Source organism: Capsaspora owczarzaki (genome assembly GCF_000151315.2).
Source record: "Capsaspora owczarzaki ATCC 30864 unplaced genomic scaffold supercont2.1, whole genome shotgun sequence".
NCBI lineage: Eukaryota > Filasterea > Ministeriida > Capsasporidae > Capsaspora > Capsaspora owczarzaki.
The window spans coordinates 2,172,873-2,190,609 of NW_011887292.1; the positions used below are offsets into that span (position 1 = coordinate 2,172,873).

At 55.6% G+C, this 17,737-nt stretch overlaps 5 protein-coding genes across 5 annotated transcripts; 3 read left to right on the forward strand and 2 right to left on the reverse strand.

The window, feature by feature from the left end:
* The first annotated feature begins 89 nt into the window (after positions 1 to 89).
* CAOG_08434 (hypothetical protein) lies at positions 90 to 2,088 on the forward strand. The gene is made up of 4 exons (XM_011271703.1): positions 90 to 302; positions 868 to 1,239; positions 1,317 to 1,487; positions 1,595 to 2,088. Exons 1-4 carry the CDS (start codon positions 240 to 242, stop codon positions 1,955 to 1,957), a joined length of 969 nt encoding a protein of 322 aa, XP_011270005.1. The 5' UTR covers positions 90 to 239; the 3' UTR covers positions 1,958 to 2,088.
* CAOG_08435 (hypothetical protein) lies at positions 2,071 to 3,937 on the forward strand. Its single transcript, XM_011271704.1, has 3 exons — positions 2,071 to 3,225; positions 3,369 to 3,468; positions 3,613 to 3,937. Exons 1-3 carry the CDS (start codon positions 2,163 to 2,165, stop codon positions 3,887 to 3,889), a joined length of 1,440 nt encoding a protein of 479 aa, XP_011270006.1. The 5' UTR covers positions 2,071 to 2,162; the 3' UTR covers positions 3,890 to 3,937.
* On the reverse strand, positions 3,914 to 7,740 carry CAOG_00670 (hypothetical protein). The gene is made up of 3 exons (XM_004365484.2): positions 7,513 to 7,740; positions 4,131 to 7,352; positions 3,914 to 4,025 (listed from the first exon to the last, which is right to left on the reverse strand). The coding sequence occupies exons 1-3, from the start codon at positions 7,690 to 7,692 to the stop codon at positions 3,963 to 3,965; spliced, it is 3,465 nt and encodes a 1,154-aa protein (XP_004365541.2). The 5' UTR covers positions 7,693 to 7,740; the 3' UTR covers positions 3,914 to 3,962.
* A 395-nt stretch (positions 7,741 to 8,135) lies between these two features.
* CAOG_00671 (hypothetical protein) lies at positions 8,136 to 10,685 on the forward strand. Its single transcript, XM_004365485.2, has 7 exons — positions 8,136 to 8,306; positions 8,536 to 9,102; positions 9,256 to 9,505; positions 9,606 to 9,689; positions 9,769 to 9,954; positions 10,032 to 10,152; positions 10,282 to 10,685. The coding sequence occupies exons 1-7, from the start codon at positions 8,290 to 8,292 to the stop codon at positions 10,530 to 10,532; spliced, it is 1,476 nt and encodes a 491-aa protein (XP_004365542.2). The 5' UTR covers positions 8,136 to 8,289; the 3' UTR covers positions 10,533 to 10,685.
* Positions 10,686 to 10,747: 62 nt separating this feature from the next.
* CAOG_00672 (nucleoporin) lies at positions 10,748 to 17,498 on the reverse strand. The gene is made up of 11 exons (XM_004365486.2): positions 14,314 to 17,498; positions 14,054 to 14,205; positions 13,809 to 13,945; positions 13,533 to 13,712; positions 13,381 to 13,456; positions 13,173 to 13,296; positions 12,848 to 13,068; positions 12,387 to 12,705; positions 12,008 to 12,286; positions 11,379 to 11,884; positions 10,748 to 11,248 (listed from the first exon to the last, which is right to left on the reverse strand). Exons 1-11 carry the CDS (start codon positions 17,471 to 17,473, stop codon positions 10,799 to 10,801), a joined length of 5,604 nt encoding a protein of 1,867 aa, XP_004365543.1. The 5' UTR covers positions 17,474 to 17,498; the 3' UTR covers positions 10,748 to 10,798.
* Positions 17,499 to 17,737: the final 239 nt, after the last annotated feature.

Consider the following 17,737-nt stretch of genomic DNA (forward strand, 5'->3'; position numbering starts at 1 on the left):
ATCCTGCCGCTCATCCTTTCCATGATTCTTTTTCCGCATTAGATGCATTTCTACCAGTAAATTTCACACACAACACACTCCATTGTAATGAAGACCTCTCCAAAAACAAATACATTTGCCATTCTTCTTCTTCGTTCTTTTCTTTCTTGCTTTGTTCTGTGCTTTTGTCACTGTCCATCAATCGATCAGTCACTTTTGTTTTGTTCTTCCTTGGTTCACTTTGAGCAACAGCGCAAACAATGATTGATCTCGGGACGGTGATGGCCGTGCTCGCTGTCCTTGCGCTCGTCGCGCTGATCGTTGTAAGGCCCGCTCGAGTTTCCATCGTCTTCAGATTTCCCCGCTCCACCACGCACCAGCCACCCGAGTTGAAGCGTTCAAGTTCTTGATCCAACATTCCAGCTCTCCTGCTAGGAGCAACAACGGTCATAGGACTCGTGGGAGAGAGAGAGAAAGAGGGAAGCGAGGCGTAGTCGTTGTTGTCGTTGTTGCCATCGGGGTCGGGTCGCCTGCCATTCACTCCCTCCACCTTCGCCCTCCCTCTGCGCTCCTCGACTTCCTCAAGTCGATTCATCATTGCGTTATTGTGCAAGTTGACGGGGGTTGCGGGTTGAGCAAATCTCGCTCGCAACAACCTCGTCCTATGTAATTCTGCCACGTCTTGCTCCCCTCCTCCTCGCTGTCAGTCTCACTCACTCATCCACTCACTCGTACACTCTCATACACTCTCATACACTCTCATACACTCTCACTCTCACTCTTCTGATGTCAAAGCCTGAACTCACAACGCTCCCGAGGTCTTGTCCCTTGTGCAACCACTCACTGCCGCTTGTTGCTCTCGTCTGACATTGCGACCTCGTCCTGCAGCTCATCGCCGCACTCTGGTACACATCGCCAGTGCTCCATCCTCGATCTGGCACCGAGCTGTCGTTTGTCAACCCGGCGTCGGGCGGCAGGCAAGACTTCCCCTCGCTGCTGCGCGATCCCGCCACTGTGGACTTGTCCCTGATCGTCCCTGCGTACAACGAGGAGAAGCGCATCGATCTCATGCTCGAAGACGCGCTCGGCGTGCTCGAGAAGCGACCGGCCCCGTTCAAGTACGAAGTCATCCTCGTCGACGACGGCAGCAAGGACGGCACCACTGCCAAGGGACTCGACTATGTCCGCAAGTACGGCTCTGACAAGATCCGAGTCCTCACGTTTACTCGCAACCGCGGCAAAGGAGGCGCAATTCGAATGGTAAGGGGTTCTTAGTTTTTCTCGCTTGTTTTCAGTGAAACGCATCATACTGAAGGAGCGCACTTCCATGTTAACAGGGCATGCTGAGCGCTCGGGGCAAGTACTTGCTCTTCGCCGACGCCGACGGAGCAACTTCGTTCAAGGACGTCGTTCGGCTCGAAGACGCGCTCAAGCAGCACGAGGCCAAGAACGAGCACGCTATGGCCATCGGATCGCGCGCTCACATGCAAGACGATGCTGTTGCAAACGTAAGACGAGCTCGCTTGAAACACTTGCCTTTTTGTTTGTTTGTTTGTTTGTTTGTTTGTTTTCAACACAATCATCTCACACCATGATGCAACATGACAACTCTTAGCGCACCCTTCTCCGCAACATTTTGATGTACGGCTTCCACATTCTGGTGTTCTTGGTGGGCATTCGAGGCATTCGCGACACACAATGCGGTTTCAAAATGTTCACCCGCCCTGCCGCCCGAGTTCTCTTTCCAGCAATGCACGTCGAGAGATGGTGCTTTGACATTGAGCTGCTCTTCCTTGCATTGCGCCTCGGATACCCGGTGGCCGAAACTGCCGTCAACTGGCAAGAGATTGACGGCTCCAAGCTCGACCCCATTTGGAGCTCGGTGCAGATGTTCAAGGACATTCTGTTGATCCGCCTCTACTATCTTTTTGGCATCTGGCAGCTGCCACGGTCCATGGACGCCAAGAAGGTCAAGTAAGAGGATTTTGCTCAAGCTTTTTTTTATTAATTTCTCATGTGTTGTGCGTACGCGGGTCTGTGTCTCTGTGTCTGTGTTTTTTTTCTTGAAATTACAGCCGTGCCTGATACAATCACTTAACAGCATTTGCAGCCCCATTTATATGTAGTTGCAAAGCAGTCACTTGTTGTTGTGGTTGGAACGCAATCTCGTCGCTCTGTCTGTAATGTGGCGTTGCATACGCTCGTGCTCGACGCTGCTTCACGCTGCTCTTGAGCGACCGCAGTCTGCCCTTGCGCTCCATTCCACTTGTGGAGCTGTCTGTCGCACCAGCAGCCCAACAGCAACAAGAAGAGCAACAGTCGCAGCCACGCGATCGCTCAGCGTATCTGCACTGGCCTCCTCTGCTGCTGCTCCAACTCCAGCTCCTGCCACCCCGCCACGAGCCATGCACCCGTCGTTCGCAACCATCCCGGGCATTCCCTCGACGCTCCTGCACCACTTGACTTTGATCGCGCCTGGGACTCTGACCAGCACTGACGAGAGCAGCAAGCCCGTCATCGTCCCTCTCTCACACACGTCCGCTGCCGCTGCCGGTCGTCGCCGGATTCTGCGCATCTCGGGCCCAGAGGCTGCCGATGTGGTGCAGAATCTCACCGCGAATGACATAACAATCACACCGCATCCAGTCGTGTTCACGGCCATGCTGAATCACCTCGGACGCGTTCTGGCAGACGCATTCGTGTTTACGTTTCCGCCAGCAACCAAGGCAAATTCAATCACGAGCGAGACAGAATTCCTGCTGGACGTCGATCAGGAAACGTCTGTGCAGCTCATTGAAGCCCTGCAGCCTTTCGTCCGGTTGGCAGATGTGGATCTCGACACCAATGTTGCCGAGTGGCAGCTCGTGCAAGTCTTTACGCCTCCAGCATGGAGTGCCTCGCAGACGATCGATTGGCTGCACCAAGTGCAAAACACTACTAGTTCTGATGCCAGTGCCAAGGCTCGTGCGCACGTGCTCGGCGGCTGGGATCCTCGTCTCGTTCGCCCGCAAAATTACCTCGACACCCAGATCGATCAGGTGGGCAGCAGTATGGGCCTGCGGCTGCTGCTCAGCGCGTCGCATCCTCTCGTTGCGGATTCGGCTCGCTGGGCAACGCTTGGACGGCTGGGATCTCTCGGCGAGTACGACGATCGTCGCTATGCTCTGGGTCTGGCCGAGGGCGTGTCCGGCTTTCGATTTGCCACCAGCTTCCCGCTCGAATCTAATTTTGAGCGACTGAACGGAGGTGGGTCGTTCGTATTGCTGTAGCTGTTGACAAAAACAGTGCTGGATCGCGAAGGGGAAAAAAGGAGAGAGATTTTGATTGTTTCGTTTCCTCGACTCCAAATGTAAACTCGTGCTCCTCGTCACTGACTCTGTTCCCATCAGTGCATTTCAACAAGGGCTGCTACCTTGGACAGGAACTCACCCATCGCTCGCATTCTCGAGGAGTTACGCGAAAGCGGATTCTGCCGTTTGTCACCTCAACGTAAAGTGTTTGTGCAGTATTTCCCCGCCCCCCTTCGATCATTGTTTCTTGATTGTTGTGGTGTCTATTCTTTTGTGTATCCAAGCTGCTGCTGTGCTTTGTCGACTCATCGACGTTTTCCCTTTCGTTGCGTGCAAACAACAGCGGTGCTCCACTCCCTAGCGATGTGGTTGGAGCTGATCTGCTTGGTCCAGATTCGAGCAAAAGCATTGGCGTCGTCAGATCAATACATCATGGCAAGGGGCTCGCCTTGCTGCGCCTCGATTCGGTCATTCCAAGCAACGTGGATGAAGTTTGCGGCACAGTGTTGCCCTCCCTTCGCATTGCGTCGCATCCCGATATTTCCGTCCAACCGTTTCTTCCTGCCTGGTGGCCGTGGCGTGCAGCGCGAGGAGGAGATGGAAGCGTTGATTCATCGTGAGCTCTGATGTTCATAAAAACAAATGTATAATTCAAACAAGAAAAACCACACTGTCTGCATGGGGTTGGCCGGGCTACTCTTCAAATTCAAAAGAAGCAACGACCGGTTTGTGATCAGAAACGGTGAGATCGAGCACCTGTGATCAAACGTTGCAAAGGCGACAGCAAAAGTGAGCACATCCACAAACAAGGTGTCGATGGTTTTGTTGTTGTTTTTGTTGTCGGTCCGCCGTCATGCGTACCGAAATAGACTTGCAAGTCACGTCGCGCGAATGCAGTAGCCAGTCAAACCGTTGGGTCGGGTTGCGCGAGTGAAAAGTGTAGCCCTGAGCCTGCTCGAGTTCCGGCCAGCTGTCCACGAGCCCTCGGCTCTGCGCCAACTCCGCCTCTGGCCCTCCTGGCACGCTATTCAAGTCGCCAAACACCACTACACGTCGAATTTCAGGAGGCTGGGCAGAATCGGGGAGGGGAATGCTGGACACTGCCGAAATGATGGCATCGAGCTGAGCAATGCGAGTTTCATGGTCTCGCTCAGCGTGATGCAAGTGCGTCGTGACGAGTGTCACGGGTTTGGTGGTGCCCGGTATTGAGAGGGCGGCCCAGATCATGCCACGCCTTGACTGCTGCGAGACGCCACTGGGTAAGGCGACACGACCGCTGGCGATGAACGGGAACTTGCTCAGCAAGATATCGCCACCAGAGGTGTCATAGGTGGGGTTGTAGGTCACGTACGGCATATCCAAGCGCGCGGATAGCCAGGCCAACATGTCAATGCCTCCAGCCATCAGCAAACCGCGCGAAAACTCTTGGCACCCCAGAACGTCGACATCTTCGGCCAGCAGTGCAGTGACTATGCCGTCCAGCTGCACCTGGTAGTTGGCGGAAATACCCATATGTGTGTTGAGCGAGGCCACTCGAAGGATTCGGGACTGGAGCAGCGAGGCAGACGGGCGCGCAAATTGCTCGTCGTTGTGGTTGTGCACCGTGTTGCCGTGCTGATCAAGATGTTGTTGGAGGCCAAAGGATTGCGTGCCCGCCTGCGTTTGCAACAGGAAGAGCATCAGTGTGGTGAGCGTGACCAAGCTGATGAAATGCAGCGGCAGTCGTTGCACGCCAGACAAGGCCGACGGCGTGAGGAGCGATCCAGAGGTTTGCACGCGCTTGCACGCGTAAAAGGCACACACAATGATCGCTACTGCCGCGAGACGGACATGGACTTCCGTGAAGACCGAGTTGATGCTGCTCGTCATATGCGCGACACACGTCAGGATTGTCAAAGTCAGGACGGCCATAGCCATGCATGAAGCTGCCCGCAATGACGCAACCATCGGCTGGGAGGACGATCCAACGTTGCAGCACAGGAAGGAGATACCAGACGTCAAACGACCAAGCCATGACTGGGTTGAATTCAGGCTGGCCGTCAACGACTCGCCGATGGTGATTGAAAGGACCCCGTGCGACAAGGACGCCTGTCGGCCTCCATACATGGACGTGGCCATGGGCTGTGAGGCGCGCGACATTGAGTTGGCTTGGAAGGGCGAGTTGGAGGACATGAACGGAGAGTTTGAGAACAACGGCGACGGCGATGGCGTGGACGACGCAGACGATGCCAGGCTTGGCGACATGTACTGCCTACCACCGCGCTGCGACGGTTGTCGGACTGTTGGCGTGGCCGAGGTGAGCGACACATCGCCCGTTGCCAAATGGAGAGGGATCTTCACCGACGGCACGAAAAAGTTCTTGCCAAACGCGAACGGCATCAAGAACAGGCAAGAGATGGCGGCTTGTGCAGCCAATAGAAGCAAAATCACGGCAGCGGACGACGAGCCGGTGGTGGGAGCTTCCGAAAGCAACGGAACGGAAGAAGACGAGCCCGTGGTTGCAAGCTCTTCCCCGCCTGGTATCTGTCTGAGAACCAGCCGTTCCAGGACTGGTGCGTACAACAGCACTTCTGGGGTGAGTTCGTCAAGGGTCCCTTCGAAAAAGCTGACCGTTCGGGGCAAGGCCTCGAACGCCATAAGCGACAGCAGCCAGGTGAAAACGGCAGCCGCAAGTGGTACCAATACAGACGCGCGCGCCCATGCCACGCTCTCGACGCGTCGAAACGACATGCGTCGCAGGAAGGTGATCGAGAGCGCAAGACCGGCCGCCGCTTGCAGCACCAGAATGGACATTGTAGCGCGGTTGCCCAGTCCGGTAGTGGTCGCAATCCATCCTTGCGACATGGTGCAAGAACTGGAAATGAACAAGAACGAGCCAAGCGCAGCGCCAATCCATGGTGCGCCGGAGCTGGTGACACCAGTCGAGTTTGCGGCAATAGCGGAGGCTATCGCGTTGCCTGCTGCACCGTTGTCGTCATTGGCTGCATCCCCACTTGCCAGTAATCGAGCACTCGTGGCTGCAGTTATTGTAGACCCAGCCATCGGCAGGCTGCTAGAGCTGGAGTCTGTCCCGCTCGAAGGTGAGGAATCATCGGTTCTGCCAACATGCTCCCCGCTTGGAAATCCGACGGCTGACGACCGCCCAGACGCACTGCCAACCGGATCATACATGGCTGCATTGTAAGTCTGAGGGGTGGGCATGATGGCTATCGCGCCTGGTCGAACAGGCAAGCCATGCGATACGACGGGCGCATAGTGTAATCGCGAGTGTTGGTGTGGTTGTTGTTGCTGGTGTTCTTGTTGTTGTTGTTGTTGTTGTTGTAGTTGCTGCTGCTGCTGCTGCTGCTGCTGTTGATGTGCCCGCGAACTTGCATCGCCTGACTGGTGGTAGGGATGCTGCTGTTGGTGGGGATGGAGTAATGGTTGCTGAATGTGTGATGACGGATGGCGCTGATGGGGCGTTGCCAGCGCTGTGGGCACGACCACACGACGCTCGGTCAATCGCATTACGCGATACTCGTCCACCGATTTGCACACATAAAAGTACACTGCACACAGCACGACCACCATTGCAGTCCCGAGAAATCGAGAGACGTGTGACAAATCGAGCGAGTAGAAGGCGCTCCGAATCCAAACGTCTGCAATAATGCCAATGAATATGCCAATGCCATGGTGTAGCACGTGCGATGGACCTTCGTTCGCGGCCAGAGAGAGGGCGACCGCCAAAATGGCAAAGGCCAGCACAGAGCCGGCGAGAGCGACATGCAAATCCGTCATGGCGTTCGTCGATGTCTGCTCAACCAGCTTGAGAACGATTAGCACATTGCCTGCGTTCTTGAGCAGGGCACCTCCACCGACAGCGTCCTTGTAAAAGCGTCGAATGAGCGTTGCAGGCAGCCAGTACGTCAGCACCGCTGGCAACAGCATGTACAGGATGACGGCCACTCCGGCCACAGTCGACGACATGCCCGACGCGCTGGCAGCTTCGTGCGTATCATTTGCGTGTATAGGTGGCTCGGGAATGCTTCCTGGGGCGGGAGGACTTCGATCGGACAGCAGCGACTCGCGCAAGCACCACCATACCTGCCCCCCCCCAACGATGGGTTGTGGTTCAACGTACCATGCAAAGACAAAAATGTCAGCAAGCAACATTTCAAACACATAGATCGGTTTCCGCTTGTGAACGAGCATGCCGAGCATGATGGGGGCAAGAAACAAGCAGCACGGGAGGAGGAATACGCACCATCGGGATGTAGACGCCTCGGAACAGCTGACATGCAAACAGTGTCGTGAACGCAGCAAAGATGCCCAGCACGTGCGGCGGAGTGGAGGACGAGGACGAGGACGTGGCCGAAGGGGATCCTCGCCCTGGTAAAGGCGACGGGGCCCATGCGGAGGCGGCGCTCGACTGAGACTGCGCCATTTTGGAAGTGCTCGCGTATCGGGCAGGGCGAGCAGCAGCCGGGGCGGGGCGGCCGGGAGGCGGGGGGGGGGGGTTACGACGGAGACCGAGAGGCTGCGATGCGGGAGGTCGCTGCTGCTACTCCGATGGTGCTCTGCCGGCAAGCAAGACAGGAAGGCCCCCGCAAAGGTCTCAACCAAAAACACAAAAATGGACGAATGAAGAAAAAGCTCGGTCAAAACAGGGACAGCGGGCGTGTCTGTGGTGAGAACGGCAACCAACTGGACCAGGGGAGCAACGTGACCTCGACTGCAGAGCAAGACTGGGCTTGTAAAAATGCTCGGATTTTTGGTGATGAATGATGGTGAGTGCACCGTGTACAGAGCCAAGAGCCTGGTTGAACAGAAGGCTTGAGATGCTGATGCTTTGCTCGTCTGCTCAGAAAATTCATGCTTCAGTCGTCATTTTCCGTCCCTGTTCTTTGGTTCATTGAGTGGATCCTTTGTCTTTTGTCTTCTTCTTTTTTTTTTCCAAGTCGGTAGTTTGTTGTCTTGCTGTCTGTCCTGCTGTTCTGTGAGGTGGGAGTTTCCGTGCTATAAAAGCCGAGGCAAGCGCGAAATGAAGGTCAATCCCAGGTAAAGCGAGATGGAAACGAAGAGCTGCTTTCCGATGCTGGGGCAGCTTTGTGGGGTTTTTCCGGTTGTGATCGCTCTCTGGTCGCTGGTCTCAGGATGTCTGGATGTCTGGATGTCTGGATGTATGGATGCATGTCAGTGAGTGGTGTGATGTGAAATGTGAAACACTGACACGCACGAGTTGTTTCCTTTGGTTTTTTTTTTTTTTTTTTTGTTTCTTTGGTGGCAGTCGCCTCGTTGTGCATGGCGCGCTGACGATTGTCTCGGTGGTGATGCCGATGCGCATCGAGGGCTTGCTCAAGTGCGACTGGTGGTACATCTTCATGCCGCTGCTGCTGTGGAAGGCCATTGCGTTCGTCGGCGCGGCGGTCGGGGCGCACGCGTGGCTGAGCGATGTTCGGCTGCGCAAGACGGTCGAACTCCTCCGCGCTCGGCAACAGCAGCAGCAGGGCTACCAGCCTCCACCAGTGTTGCTGGACAGCCAACACCATCACACAGGAGGGCTGCTCCCTTCAACACCAGCAGCAGCAGCAGCAGCAGCAGCACAACCACCGCAGCCAGGCGCGTCATCACAAGCTGCCGCAATCCTGACGAGTAGACATGTACCATTGCCTCACCGCGCGACGACGCAACTCCGCGAAATGCCGCCGAGCGAAGCGTACACGACAGACCGCGAGCAGCTCGCGCGGAACTGGCGCGGCTCGGGCGACCAGGAGGAGCAAGTGCTGCCCGCGGTTAGCAGCGCCGATTGGTCTCGTGCTGAGGCCCTACTCCGGCTCACAGACAGGCAATACCAGTAAGGCTGCTCCACAAAAACGTTGGCATGGCTTTGTTTTGAGTAGCTTGAAGCTTTGCTGTGCCGCTTGATTTTGGGGGGCGGAGGAGCTTGTTCTTCGGCGATTGACCATTTTTCTCACCTCTGCCTTCGTTTTTGACTGCTGTGCATCAGAGTCTACGTGTCTGAAATCACGAGCCAGTTTTCAACAATGCTCTTCCTCACAATCATGCTGGGCTTGCTGCTCGGAGCAGAGATTGTGATTTGCCTCAATCTCAACTCGTTCGACAGCGTTGTTAACAACCGCCCTGAACGATTGCTCATGCCGTGGTGGTGTGCCTTTTTGCCTCTGTGCTGCACATCCTTTGTGGCCCTCGTCTCTGTCGTGGCTCAGCGACGACGTTCTGGCTCAGCTCTACCGTTGGTAAGCAGGGGGGGGTGCAGAAGCGGGTTTGTGATTAGAACACCATTGACACTTATTTTTGTGTGTGTGTGTGTGTGTGTGCTCATGCTCGATCAAACAGCTGGAGATTACTTTCATTGCTCTGTTCTTTGTCTTTTTGGTGGTGGGGCTCAAGCTCGATGGTTGGATCAACTGGAGTTGGCCGGTGAGTTTTTGGTTTGGTTGGTTGACGCCTGCTTTTGAAGGCGTCTGTTGCCCTCACTCTGGACGCAAATCTTTCCCAGATTGTGTATATTCCGATCTATGGCCTATTATTCATCGGTAGCTTCATTCTGACAATGTACATGATCCGCGCTTGCATTGCAATTCGGCGCTCGCGAGACCACCGCGCTGTCGCCATGGAGTACACGCGGCTGCTTGTCACTGCCCTCGGCGCGTTATTTGTTTGTGTTCCGAGTCTTTTGTTTCAAGTAAGCCTTGTTTGTTCAGTTTGGTTTGCTTGGATGTTGTCCCAATGCTCATTGACGTGTGTTCGTGCGTGCTCCAGATCTTACTGCTCGTCAAGCTCAATGGTCATCCGCTGAGCACGTACGAGGTCTTTGCGCCGTCGACCCTCATGTTTCTTTTCTTGTTTTCGACCGGGTTGGTCAAGCAGAAAGTTCGCGGCTGTAGGTTTTCCTTTTGCTTTGTTCTTGGGATTGTTTTTGTTTTTTGCAACTTCCCCCTCTCGCTTTCGCTTGGTATGCAGCAATCTCATTGCAACTGGGTTGCCGCGTCTTCTTTTCTTGTTGTTTCAGGGTGGTTTGGTGCCAATGTTATGGAGTCTGTGTGGAGCGACACAATGCACGATATCGTCGAAGAGGACGAGCTCAGTGATGTGGACGGCACGCCCGAGCGCGGGTATGGCACAATCGCAACCGAGATTTCCAGTGCACTGTCCGGCACCGCCAACCTCATCATCGATGAAGACAAACGATCCATTGCGAGCGAGTCGAGCCTGGCAGATTTTGCTGTGCCACCCATATTATCGCTGGACGTACCTGATTGAGCTCAGTTCCTTCGGTTTTTTAGGTTTTTATTTTTGCTGTTCTTGACACTGAATGACGCTTGGCCTATCAATTCGATTTCGCTCCGGCTTCTTTCGTTTTTTTGTCTTGTTGTAGTTGTATCAGCTGTTGTACAAGTAGTACTTTTTGTTTTCTTTTTTTTCTTTTTCAAACAACAAGACTTCAACATGACGCGCTGTCCTATGAGAACGGTGTGGTGATTATGGAAGCTTTTGATTGTTACATGCTCCAGTCGGCGAATCAAAAATTAGCTGCGCATGGGCACGACAGAGGTGTGAGATCTGAGGGACAGGGCCTGCGCATGCTGTTCCAACGAGCGGTTGTACTCGGCAAGGGCCTTGGTCAGCTGAGCAGCGAGAGAGTGCAGTTGAGATTCCGACGGGGTGGCAGTGGATCGACCCGCACGAGTGCTGCTCGTTGTTGTGGAGGCGTCGCGCAAGGCGGCGAGTAGTTGATCAAACACGTTGACTGGGAGCCATGTGGCAAACGGTAGTCGCTCGGTCAATTTACCCTGCCCGACAGTCTGCGGTGGCAAGAATGCTGGGCGCAGCGCGGCGACCGTGTCATCAGACTGCGGCACAGAAATCTCGTCGGCAAACCGCTTCATTGCGTTGATATAGTACAGGGCTACACCTGCAGCGTCCTCGAGCAGGGCGAACTTGAGGAACACTTGGATGAGATCGACAGGATGCTTGGACTAGAGTGCAGGGAAGCCAGCACACGTGGGAGAAGCAACCAACAAACCAAAATGAGAAAAATCAAGAAGCCGCCATCCACAATACAAAGCAAATCATATTCTTTGGCGTTTCGTTTTTGTTTGTTCTTACCTTGGCGGACATGATGAGCCATTGAGGAAGCTTAATCCGGCGATCGATAGCCAAGAGTCGATGCACCACGGCTCGGTGGTACTCATAGTTGGTATCTGCTGAATCGAACGCGTCGAGATAGCTCTGCAGAAGTCGCCAAGCAGAGTCGGTCGCGTCGCGAGAAACGAGCGACAGAATGTTGTGTTGCAGCCACTCGACCAATTTGTGTGACGTCAATTGCGACGGCTTGGTGGAGGCAGCGGCAAGATTGGCGCAGCGCGAAGCGAGCGACTCAAACAAGGGCACCAGGTTGATTGAGAACTTGGTCGCGAGAGCAACGGCCGTGTCGTAGAAGCCGGTCTGCAACAAGAGTGAAAACACGGTGTTGGGCGATGGCGAAATTCCAGCCATGGCAGTGGCCAGCTCAGGATTGTGTTGCAGCAACCGCCATCGCGCAGTCACCAGCAAGTGCTCGCGAGAAATGTCGTCCAGCTCCACAATAACGCATCGTGAGTCTCCGTGATCCTCTGTTCCAAAAACAACAAGAACAACAACAACACAAAGAAAGGAGCACAATGTCAAACGTCAGCTTGCGTTCTCAACCCCTCTTCACTTTGGCGACACCACAGGAACTGCAGCTGGTTGCTCACCTTCGATACGCGTTTCATCACTCAGGGCCTCGTCTTGCAACGCCGAAGCGGTTCGTTTTCGCTTGGGAGAGCTGAATGATCCTTGAATCATGGCTTGATTCGACTCCTGCACCGAAGAGCTGGAAGGAACGCGCAGCCAAGCATTCTCCGGCTTGACCAGACGCAAGGCGTTCACAGCCGCAAGGTAGCAACGTGCCTGCAAATCGCACCAGTGTACCATCTCTTTCGGTGCGACTTCGCTCCCCAAGCGTTGAGCAAACTCGTACATGGCCAGCGCAGCTGTCGAGACAATCGAGAGACAAAACAATACCAGTGGAAATAGGGTGAGCACGCAAACCCAAAAACCGGACAACAACAATCAACCAATCGTGGCACGTACCGCTGCGGTAGTTACTGCGGAAGACGTGGAACGAGTACAGAATTTCGTAATAATTGGGTGAGGCGGCAACCACGTTCATGTTGTGGGCCTTGAGGAGCAGCGCCGACTCGACATCGCTTTCGAGACCAGTGTAGGGCATGCGGCACAGGAGATCAATCTCCTGACGCTCGCTCAACACCACAATGAACCGCAGCAGACAATCCAGGCATGCTTTGCGATCCTGGTTGGCAATCATCGCGGCATACGCCTTCATGTACAACGACGAGTCCTGCGGCGCGAGATCGAGACAGAACTTGAAAATGTTCGACCACAGCGAAGACTGAAGCCCAACCAAACATGCAAAGAAAGAAGGGGGAAAAAACCAGAGACAAGGGACCAAAAGCGTGAGAAGAGGTGAGACGGATCCAATGTGACGATTGCGATTGTTTTCAACAAACAAAAACGTCGAACAACAAACAAACCTTGCGAGGATCTTGATCGGAAGCCAAGCCGAGCGCGATGGTAGCAAATTCGAGGGCCTGAGCTGTTGCAGCGCGACGGTCGAACAGTCGAACAACATGCAAATAGTAGGTAACGAGGGCAAAGCTGGTTTGCTTTTCGGAATCCGTAAAGGCGATAGAGTTCATGAGACTTTCAGATTCCGCATCGTTGATCACGGCGAAAAGGGCAGAGTTGCCATCCCCTGTAAGATTGTTCAAGTGATGAGGAAACCAGAATGAAACTGTCAAGTCAGCTTTCATCCTCCTGCAAATGGTCGGGTTTGTCGACATGAGAACAGCAACATACGAATGCCGACACTGGCTTTGGTAAAGTATTCCTTCGCCGCCGCGGGCTGGTTGGAAGCAAGGAAGAATTGACCGGCGAGGAAGAGGACCGAGTGGGGTGGGTTGTCAAGCAAGCTCACGAATTCCTGCGACGAATAAGGACGACATGTTCCAAGGGTAAGCATGCGTCGAATAAAGAAAAAGAAAAAAGCAGTCACAGCAAAACATACCATCAACAAGCCCTGTTGGCCATGAGACTGCAGGCCCGAAGCGACAAATTGAACGTTGCTATCGGTCGTTGACACTCTGGGAGAAGCAGTCAAACACACAATTCAGCGCTGTTGCCATGCCACAGCAAGTAGTACCAGCCGCCAAATCTTACAAGCGAGAAATCAACCAAGAGACGGTCGCGTCAACTTGGGCCAGCGGAACATTAAGACGAGACTGCGAGCTATCAGCCAAAATCAAGTGGACGAGGGCGTCGGCATTTTGCAAGCGCGCAGCCGTGTGTTGCCTGCGGTCTTCGCCAAGCAGTGCAAGCATCGTTTTGGAGGATGTGGACCTGGAGGGTACAAAAGGGACGACCGTGAAAATCAGCCAAATGAAATGCGATGACTGCAAATTCCATGAAAAACCACCGCATTCCGAATCAACGTACACCGACTCTGCTGAGACCGACGGAACCGGTCGCTGAAGCGAAATCCAGTACAAAATCATGTACTTCTTGACCAGCGCAATGCATTCAGGAAGCAGGGTCGACATGCACTGGGAGAGTTCCTTGTTTGTCAAGCAGGTCTGCAGAAAGCCAGCGAAAGGAACGAGTGATGAGCCAAAAAAAAAAAAAAAAAAAAAAAAAAAACGTCCTGTGCATGAAGGAAAATGCGATTGCTGAGGGACCCTCACCGTGCCACGCAAGCGCGTCAAAACACCGAATAGCAAGAGCAGATCAAAGCAGAGCGCCAGGCGGGCAGTCACTGTTTGCTGGAAAGCGGCAGCCACTAACGAAGCCGGCCACGGGGCGATGGCGTTCCACTCACTCTGTGCCGGGCTGAAAGCTGCGGTTGCGCCCACAAAGCATTGCAAATGAAACGAATCGTGAAACGGACATGCTAAAGCAAAACAACCGATAGCCAAAAACAATCAAACAACAAAGTTCTGCTTACCTTCGTTGTCGTACTGCTCAGGCTGCAGCGCAAGCAGCAACCGGGCAATGACGGCTACCTTGCAGCGAAGAGGCTTAAATTGGGAGGAAAAGCGGATGGGGAAGGTAGCCGTGGCACTTCCCGAAACGAGCTCGTCAAATTGGCCATCCACCAGCGCGGCCACGGCACCCGTCCTCAGCTGCGAGAGCAGTTCGTTTTTGCTCCAGTGAGGATAGCGATGTCGATGCAGAGACGGCGCCGAGTCAAACACTGGGGCAAGACGGGCAGCGACAGCAGTCCATGGGTCTTGCGGATCCAGCAGCAAATCGTCGATGGTGGCGTTGGTCTCGCCAGACACAAGGGACATGCACAACAGCAGGCGCGCCATTTCGATCGGCTCGACGTTGTTTGCGAGCGAAGCAAGGTCGGACCGCGAGTCGGCTTGCTCAGAGGCGCTGAGGACGGGCCGCTTGTGGTTGGGCTCAGCAGAGACTGCCGGCTGGGTTGCCAAGAGCAGTGACGCACAAGCCGAAACCAAGGGTGCGCTGGGTGTCAGAATCGGACTGGCGGACGGCGTCGAGCTTGATTTGGCGGCACCAAACAGGGTTTCGCGCTCCACATGAACGCGTTCGAGGGCCGCCACAGACCTGATCAGAGAAACACCGTCCAACCGAACAACGCCAAAGACATCCGATGAGGTGTCACAGAACAGACCGAGCGCGACATTCGCATGCGAGGCACAGCCAAGACAGCACGAGTAGAGTCGGGCCCACGAGGCCATGGTCGCTTGCGCCAACTCGGACTCGGAGGGCGAGTCACGACCCGACACAGCAAGACTCTCGCGAATCTCAGAGTCGACAGCATGCTCTGCCGCCACGTGGAAGCGTGCAATCGGTGCGGACGCCGCAAGCGGGTCGGCGGGAATTCGAAGTGCAGCGGCAAACGACGAAATGGCCGCACGGAGCACGGTTCGCGAGAAGCGACCAGCCGCGAAAATACGAGCAATAAATACATCACGGATGTGACTGGCGGTCAGCTGTGGTCGGCTGCCGGACGGCGTCGGGTCCGCGTTGCTGGCAATCATTTGAACAAGCGACGAGTTGGCAAATGTCGCTGCGGAAGGACCAGGAACAACCGCCAACGGCAGAGGAGTAGCATCCAGTCCAATGTAATCGTGACTCAGAGGGAGCTCAATCCATTCACCAAATACCAACCCTTGCATGCCCGAGTGAAGAGGCGCGACGCGCGCCATGGAAGTGTCGGCGCCACCGTCGGCATGCACAGTGCGCCACAGGGTCCACAGCGACGTCGCCGTCAGGGACATGTCGAGCAAGGATCCATGCGCCGACACAAACTTGGTGGCAATGTGCGCCAACTGCACGGGGAGGTCGGCGGTGCTTGTTGCGAGCGTGCCGTCAAAGAGAAGCAGTTGGGACAACTCGCCGATCGAAAGGTAGACGGCCAAGCGGAAGGTGGTCTCGGACAGGAAGGCAACTCGCAAGAGATGCTTGGAGCTGGTGGCCGCGGCAGCAATGCGCTCGCGGGTGATGGAGGCAGCGGAAGGGCCAGTGGCATCACGAGCAATGGCGCCGTGCCCGAGGGACAGGAATTCAACCAAGTCAACGTCTGCAACGCACTCGTGGACCAACGAGCCGGTTTGCCACATGCGAAGTCGCGCGTCCGCATGGAGCACGGCGACGGTCGTGTCAACATCCTCTTCCGTGCCCAAAGGCTCGTCGTCGTCCTGGTTGTCATCCGATTGCATGGCATCAAACCGAGATTGCCGCGACCGTTGTCCTTGTTTGAGACGGTCAGCGGACATGGCAGGCAGCAAGGTTTGGCAGGCGACCACGCGAGTCAGCGCGCGTTCTGCCGCGTTGCGCGAACTGAACGATCGGCGTTGGCGAGGTGTGGTGCTGGGCCCGAGAGCAGCCGAGGAGAAGACGGCCAAGCCCGACCAAAGTCGCTGCATCACCGAAGCTGCAGCCTGTTGCAGCACAGTTTCCTCGTAGGTGTGTGAGCCGAGTCCGGCGTACGACGACTGGCGTGGGGTCGCGTCTGGGAAGCGTAGCAACAACATGCGGCCGTCCTCGCAGCCAACCGTGAGTGTGGTTTCAGAGACTGCGGAAATGGAAGAAGGGACAGCGCCTCGGGTGGCCACTGCAACGTGGTGACGATTGGCACAAAGCTCACGGGCATCGACCCTCGCCAAAAAGGAGAGGGAGCTGTTCGAATTCACGTCGCGTTGCTGCATGCTTTCGGTCGGGCCCAGCACGGCACTTGCGTTGGCGCCGTAGAGTTGGGCAACGCTGACACAAATCGTGTGGAGCTGGGCGCGCAGTTTCGCTGCAAGCTCCAGCTGCTGCTCCGTCAGAGGAAGTGAAGGATGCGGAAACACGAGGCGATGCGCCGTGTAGCGCGTCACAACAAACACGCACACGGACGTTGCCGTCTCGATGATGGCTGGGCGCTGGCCAACGATCGCGAACGGGAAGCGCAGCTGCAAGCAGGCGTCGAGCAGTGGTCCGCCCGAGGAGATGTCCTGCAGATCAAGCACGTTTCGGTAGCAGCGCCACACGAGGGCCCGCGTCGTGGCCAGGGGCGCTGCAGCAGAACCTTCGGACGCGGATGGGGAGAAGGATGCAGAGGCCGACGACGGCAGCGACGACGACGACGACGACGGCAAGACGCCGGCCGCACCATGCGCTTCCAGATCCGCATCGTGGGGAAGGCAGAGTGGAACCGAGCCTGCATTGACCTGCTCTGGCGGGACAACAGCAGCATACGCCGAGCGCAGGCCTGAAACACGAGATCGCGCAGATTTGGCGCCAAGCTGCTGGTCTGGCAGCGACAATCCCGCGCCCGATCGGTGCGCCTGTCGTCCGCCTGCACTCAAATGAACATTGCCGTTCGATGTCGTCGAGGCGAGCTCTGCAGTCGCAGCAGCGGCGGCGGTCACTGCGGGCGACGGGATGAGGTGCATTGCGTTCAGTGCCTCGTGTGGAGCGTTGCGGTCTTGTGCATGGCTGTGGCGCTCCTCGGGCGTCCCTTGCAGCTCGTGTGGGTTGAGAAGACACTCGTGGCCTGCATCGTCCTGCAGATCCAGCGCCTTCTCCTGCCAGGTCGCGCCACCCCCGACAGCGTCCGCGCAGTCAACGCTGCGCAAGTTGAACAGCTGCATTTTTTAACTTGAGAAGATGAAGGAGACTGCGTTTTTGATTCAAGGCGTCATGATTGAGGTATCTTTGGTACAGCATTTTTATGCAAGATTGTTCGGGGAGGCAGGGGACGGAGCCATGGTTTTGGACCATCAACAGGTTGGGGTTTTCAAATTGCTGTGGTGATCCGGCAAATCGCCTCGTCCGCGTTCGATTGGCCCACTTGACCATGGATTGTTCGCTTAACGCTGACACCATAGGCGAGCGTGCTGGTGGGTCGTCGTAGT

What these genes read in the sequence shown, in the direction of transcription:
- CAOG_08434 (XM_011271703.1), top strand. Translation starts at nt 240, where the DNA reads ATGATTGATCTCGGGACGGTGATGGCCGTGCTCGCTGTCCTTGCGCTC. An exon ending in CGCTCGTCGCGCTGATCGTT is followed by an intron (nt 303 to 867) that starts GTAAGGCCCGCT and finishes CTCGTCCTGCAG; the next exon opens with CTCATCGCCGCACTCTGGTA. An exon ending in AAGGAGGCGCAATTCGAATG is followed by an intron (nt 1,240 to 1,316) that starts GTAAGGGGTTCT and finishes CCATGTTAACAG; the next exon opens with GGCATGCTGAGCGCTCGGGG.
- CAOG_08435 (XM_011271704.1), top strand. Translation starts at nt 2,163, where the DNA reads ATGTGGCGTTGCATACGCTCGTGCTCGACGCTGCTTCACGCTGCTCTT. An exon ending in TTTTGAGCGACTGAACGGAG is followed by an intron (nt 3,226 to 3,368) that starts GTGGGTCGTTCG and finishes TGTTCCCATCAG; the next exon opens with TGCATTTCAACAAGGGCTGC. An exon ending in CTGCCGTTTGTCACCTCAAC is followed by an intron (nt 3,469 to 3,612) that starts GTAAAGTGTTTG and finishes TGCAAACAACAG; the next exon opens with CGGTGCTCCACTCCCTAGCG.
- CAOG_00670 (XM_004365484.2), bottom strand. Translation starts at nt 7,692, where the DNA reads ATGGCGCAGTCTCAGTCGAGCGCCGCCTCCGCATGGGCCCCGTCGCCT. An exon ending in GAGGCGTCTACATCCCGATG is followed by an intron (nt 7,353 to 7,512) that starts GTGCGTATTCCT and finishes GGGGGGGGGCAG; the next exon opens with GTATGGTGGTGCTTGCGCGA. An exon ending in TGACTTGCAAGTCTATTTCG is followed by an intron (nt 4,026 to 4,130) that starts GTACGCATGACG and finishes GTTTGATCACAG; the next exon opens with GTGCTCGATCTCACCGTTTC.
- CAOG_00671 (XM_004365485.2), top strand. An exon ending in CTGGCTCAGCTCTACCGTTG is followed by an intron (nt 9,506 to 9,605) that starts GTAAGCAGGGGG and finishes TCGATCAAACAG; the next exon opens with CTGGAGATTACTTTCATTGC. An exon ending in GGATCAACTGGAGTTGGCCG is followed by an intron (nt 9,690 to 9,768) that starts GTGAGTTTTTGG and finishes AATCTTTCCCAG; the next exon opens with ATTGTGTATATTCCGATCTA.
- CAOG_00672 (XM_004365486.2), bottom strand. Translation starts at nt 17,473, where the DNA reads ATGCAGCTGTTCAACTTGCGCAGCGTTGACTGCGCGGACGCTGTCGGG. An exon ending in TGACGCGCTTGCGTGGCACG is followed by an intron (nt 13,946 to 14,053) that starts GTGAGGGTCCCT and finishes GGCTTTCTGCAG; the next exon opens with ACCTGCTTGACAAACAAGGA. An exon ending in CCGCAGTAACTACCGCAGCG is followed by an intron (nt 12,287 to 12,386) that starts GTACGTGCCACG and finishes TTGTCTCGACAG; the next exon opens with CTGCGCTGGCCATGTACGAG.